General features: G+C 44.5%; 1 protein-coding gene across 1 annotated transcript; it reads right to left on the bottom strand.

Annotated features, from left to right (window-relative positions):
* Positions 1–1,160: 1,160 nt before the first annotated feature.
* Positions 1,161–2,320, bottom strand: LOC148572484 (uncharacterized). Its single transcript, XM_088507535.1, has 2 exons — positions 2,209–2,320; positions 1,161–2,119 (listed from the first exon to the last, which is right to left on the bottom strand). Exons 1-2 carry the CDS (start codon positions 2,318–2,320, stop codon positions 1,161–1,163), a joined length of 1,071 nt encoding a protein of 356 aa, XP_088363661.1.
* Between the last annotated feature and the right edge of the window lie 2,971 nt (positions 2,321–5,291).

Genomic DNA, 5,291 nt, shown 5'->3' with positions numbered 1-5,291 from the left:
CGTCATCTCGGATAACGGAACACAATTCACTGACAAGAAATTCACAGAGTTCCTCACCGGCCTAGGGGTAAAACAAAACTTTTCCTCAGTGGAACACCCCAGACGAACGGACAAGTGGAGTCCGCAAACAAGATCATCCTACTCGGCCTCAAGAAGCGCCTAGACAACAAAAAAGGCGCATGGGCCGACGAGGTCGCTTCGGTCCTGTGGTCCTACCGAACAACCGAGCAAAGCGCTACGGGGGAAACCCCTTTTCTCCTAACATACGGGGTCGACGTCGTGATACCCGTCGAAATCGGTGAACCGAGCCCGCGGCTACTGCTCGCAGGTGTGGACGAAGCGGTAGAAAAGGACCTAGTTGAGGAGACGAGGGAGATGGCCCATTTGTCAGAAGCGGCATTGAAGCAAAGAATAGCCCTGCGCTACAACGTTAGAGTCCTTAGGAGGGATTTTGGAGAAAGAGACCTCGTCCTGCGACGCAACGACGTCGGTCTGCCGACTCCTAGGGAAGGAAAGCTGGCGGCAAATTGGGAAAGTCCCTACAGAATTAGAGAGGTGCTTGGCAAGGGTGCCTACAAGCTCGAGAGAGTTGACGGCAAAGAAATTCCTAGAACATGGAACGCAGGTAACCTAAGAAGATTCTACTCCTGACTCGGGTAAACCGACCAGGAGCCTTAACGGACTTATGTATGCTTGCTATGTTAACATGTTAATTTTTAGTCACTTTTTAGCCATTTACTCTTATTGAATACTTGCCATATTAACGAGCTTGCCTAGCTGATGACTAATTCTCACTTGTCAAAACATCCTCCTACTTATCCGTTACTTCCCAATACGCGTTTCACAACAATTGCGTCCTAAAACGGCAGCCCGGGACTGATCACCCCGGGAGCCAAATAGACCATAGCCACAATTAACTCGGCGACAACACGATCAAATCGGTCCGACTCGTTACCAACATAAAGACGACAAAACGGGCACAAGCAATAAGCCCATCACGAAAAAGCGTTAACGAAAATAATACGACGAGCAAGGCGAAAGATATTAACGGCCACTCGGCCAAACGACCAACCTAACATAAACGTTACGGAAGTGTCAAATTACAAGACACGCAACAAACGTTCAACAAATCTACATCAAAATGTCTAAGTTAAAAGGAGTCACTTCCTAGGCATGTCGACAATCTTGCCGTCTTGGATCATTTTGAAGACCCCAATAGCCGATGTGTCGAAGTCGGGAGCTACGATCTTCACTTGGGCTTTCAGAGCATCTTCAGTCATAGAAATCGCACTCTTCCCTTGCTCTTTGGTCGCTTTCAGCTTCTTCCGGAGCTCCTCGACCTCGACTTTAACGGCTTTAGCCAACGACACGGCTTGGTCACGCTCTTTCTCCATGACCGCTACCCAACCCTGAGCGGCGTTCAGCTGGCTCCCCAAGGTCATCTCCCGCTCAGCTAAACGGGCCACCGTCTCGTCGGAAGCCTTCAATTTTTCCTCGGCAGACGTCGCCTTTTCCTCGGACGCCTTGAGTTTCTCCCCCATCTCGGACAACTGGCTCTGAAGCAGCTCAACCTGCACCTTGAAGTCATTGTTTGCCTTGGCAGAGGACTCGAGCTTCCTCCGAAGGGACTGCATTCTCGACAACTCGAATTCAGCCTTTCGAGCTATCACGGCCCCCCGGAGCAAAGTTCGATACATCCATCTCGCCTGCCCGGCAAGATCGGTACCGTGGAAATGCTCCTCTGTCCCAGGAATCAGCTGCGAGTCAATAAAAGTTGTGGCATCAAAATTCCTCTCCATGATGGTGAGAGCCCCCTCCGGGCTCGAAGACGCCCTCCGCCTCTTAGGGGTGTGGATGTGCTCCACATCATCGTCTTCTGGAGGGACAGAGGGCGAGTGCCCGCCAACGATGACCTCGGGAGGGGGAGAAGCGTGCGCCCCCTCTTGGTTCTCACCCATCATCTCGGTATCCTGGGGAGGTGCCTTAGTCTGGTTCTCCTTCTCCTCGGAGGGTCCAGCCGATTTCCCGGCATCCTTCTCCGCGGCCTTCTCGTCATCACTTTCTTCGAAGAAGGTCTTCATCAGGTTCTCAAGACCCGTCACTGTAGCAGACATCTCCACTGCAACAAACGGACAAACACATTAGCCGTTAGATCAGATAAAATAAAGAATAATAAACATCACAAAAATACAAAACAAGAAATCTCACGGATATAGCTCCTGGCGGCCTCCCGTTCACCCATAAGGAGATGAGGGTTCACGGGGTTCTTCTCAAAAAGAGCAAATAGCACATCGGCTATTTGCTTATCTACCGAGGACATCCTCTTATACGTTACCTTAATAAAAGGATTTGACCCCGCCCCAAAGCTCCAGTAAGTGGGGATGAGGCGCTCTCCCTCCAAGGATAACCAAAAGGGATGCCGACCTCTAACGGGACGGACTTTGAAAAACTTATCTTTAAACCCGTGGTAGGAATCCTCGAACACACCAAAGATTCTCCTACCCTGGGCAGACCGGAAAGAAAGGAACCCTTTCCTCGCCTTCCCTTGTTTGGAAGGATTGGTAAGGTTGAAGAAGAAAAGGAAGACATCCACCGACACCGGCAGCTCGAGATACTCGCACACCATCTCAAAACAGCGGATAGAAGCCCAATTGTTTGGGTGGAGCTGCGACGGAGACACGGATATCCGATTTAAGAGTGACATCTGGAACTCGGAAAACGGAAGGCGAACCCCAACCTGGGTGAACATGGATTTGTAAAACCAAATCCAGTCGGCAATCCGGGGAGAGTGAAGATTGACCTCGTAAAGCCGCTCATGGGGGGCAGGCACGAAGGTCTCATAATTGGCCTCTTCGTCTGTTCCCCCGCACAAGTACCTGGCCTGCCGGAACTCCGTCAATTCCGCCAGATCCATCTAGTTTGGCGAATCCTTTACATCCGAGGTTACCCAGGCGTACGGATCATAGCTGGCCGCGGAGGGGGAAGCCCGGGAGACGACACGAGGCATACCTACAGCGGGGTACCACTCCGTTAGTCTACGAGATCGGGAGCCCGAAAAATATCCAGAAACTATAATTCATCCTACTGAACAGTTAAGATCAAAGTATGGACCAAGCAACCCACCTAAAAATCTACCCTGGAATGGTACCCCTGCCCTAATACTCTACCTATCGTCAGAAAGCCATATAGCAACATAACAGTAAAAATGGTGAAACAAACACATACAACAAGCACGCAAGAATAGAACAGAAAAGAGAAGGATTCTAGAAATACCTGAATTAATCGAAGGAACTTGAAAGTGGTTGGAGAAGCACAAAGAACCTCAAACAAGTGGTTGAAGAGGCACAAAGACGCTTGAAACGGAGGAAATTTGGATATCAGGGAGAAAAGAAAGTGGGAATAGCAAAAGTGGGAACAAAAGAAATAAGAAACTGTTTAAAAACCGCTGCACGAAGCGCGAAGAGGCCAGGGGTAAAAAGGTCTTTGCACGCGGGATTTTAGTAACCCATTATGAGCATTCAATGCTCAGCGCGAAGAACGAAGCGACGAAACGGTCGCCTTGGCAACCAAGAGACACGCGCGCAGGGAGCACGTCACCCCCGCGAACAACTGATCTGGCGACAACACACGAACGAGGAAATCACGCGCCATCGATGTCTCCCACGAACATCACTGGCGCGTTGGGGCACTGTTACGGCCTGGCCCAAAGTCCTTGCGGGTCGACCCGACCTGGACGCCACCCGAACCGGACACATGCCCCACAACGACCTCGGACACGCGTCCAGGACAGCTCATGCACAGCTGGGGGGTAACCTCCCTGGAAACATGGGCCTGCTCTCATCGGGCCCACCTCTGACAGGTATATAAAGGGGGAGGCTTGCACTCCCCCAGAGGTACGCCACATACTCTATCACCTTATCCGCCTGCACACCCTACTGACAAGAGCGTCGGAGTGTCTTTGCAAGTGGCACCCCCCCCTCTCTCTCACTCGAAGTACTCGGGACCTCGCACTCCGCTGGCCGACAGTCCACGACTCGGCGAGCCCCAATCATCATCTCGGATCACAACCCGAACGGTTTAGTAACCGACCTACCGAACAGCATATAATTCGAATTCAGCTGATTCGAATTACACAGCAACATGTAATTCGAATTAGGTTGATTCGAACTACTTCCATGTACGCCATGCAATCGTAATTCGAGGTGGCTTAATTCGAATTATACAAAATGTAGTTCGAACCAGGCTGGATCGAATTATAATGGAGAGTTGTATATAATCTATTAAAAAAATTTATTAAAAAAATTTAAAAAATATATTTTTTATTTCATACATAAAAAAAGCTAACAAAATATTTAATTACGAGACTTCTTTAAAATATTAATGAGCTATCAATTCGAATTCCATACAATACTCTTTTGTCCATTTTTAATAACTCATGAATATTTTTTAAAATTTTTTTTAGTAAATTTATTTAAATTATACTACAAAAAATATTTTATAAAAATTTGTAATGTTCTAACGACTTAGATAAATACATGCATGTACTCAAATTTTAAATAAAATACTCTACATAGTCAATAATAATTTATAAATTAAAGAAAATATTTTATTCCATACAAAACAATTAAAAAATATATTTTATTCTATACAAAATAATTTTAAAAAATGGCTTAAAAGATGTTATGAGTATTATAAAAGTTTGTAATATTCTAGTGATTTAAGTAAATACATGATAAAAATATATTTTCTTTAATTTCTAAATTATTATTGACTATGTAGAGTATTTTTTTAATGTCCTAAGTCATTAGGACATTACAAATTTTTATAGTACTCCTAACATCTTTTAAGCCATTTTTTAAAATATTTTACATAGACAAAAAATATTTTTTTGTAGTATAATTTAAATAAAGTTATTAAAAAATATTCATGATAATTTTTTAATAAAATTATTTAAATTATATGGTGAGATATTACATGATTCGAATTACCATGGAGAAGTTCGACTCACTCTGATTCAAATTATATGGTGAGCAATTCGAATTCTATACAATACTCTTCTGCCCATTCTTGATAGCTCATGAATATTTTTTAATAAATTTATTTAAATTATACCACAAAAAAAATATTTTTTGTCTATGCAAAATAATTTTAAAAATGGCTTAAAAGATGTTAGGAGTACTATAAAAATTTGTAATGTCCTAATGACTTAGGACATTAAAAAAAATACTCTACATAGTCAATAATAATTTAGAAATTAAAGAAAATATATTTTTATCGTGTATTTACTTAAA

This window comes from Arachis ipaensis, chromosome B3 (assembly GCF_059453495.1).
Source record: "Arachis ipaensis isolate K30076 ecotype BB chromosome B3, ASM5945349v1, whole genome shotgun sequence".
Lineage (NCBI taxonomy): Eukaryota > Viridiplantae > Streptophyta > Magnoliopsida > Fabales > Fabaceae > Arachis > Arachis ipaensis.
The sequence above is the reverse complement of the archived record's forward strand: the minus strand, read 5'-3'. Positions and strand labels throughout refer to the sequence as shown.

Coding starts and splice junctions, on each gene's coding strand:
- LOC148572484 (XM_088507535.1), bottom strand. CDS start 2,320: ATGTCCTCGGTAGATAAGCAAATAGCCGATGTGCTATTTGCTCTTTTT. Junction 2,120..2,208: donor GGCCGCCAGGAGCTATATCC/GTGAGATTTCTT, acceptor CGTTTGTTGCAG/TGGAGATGTCTGCTACAGTG.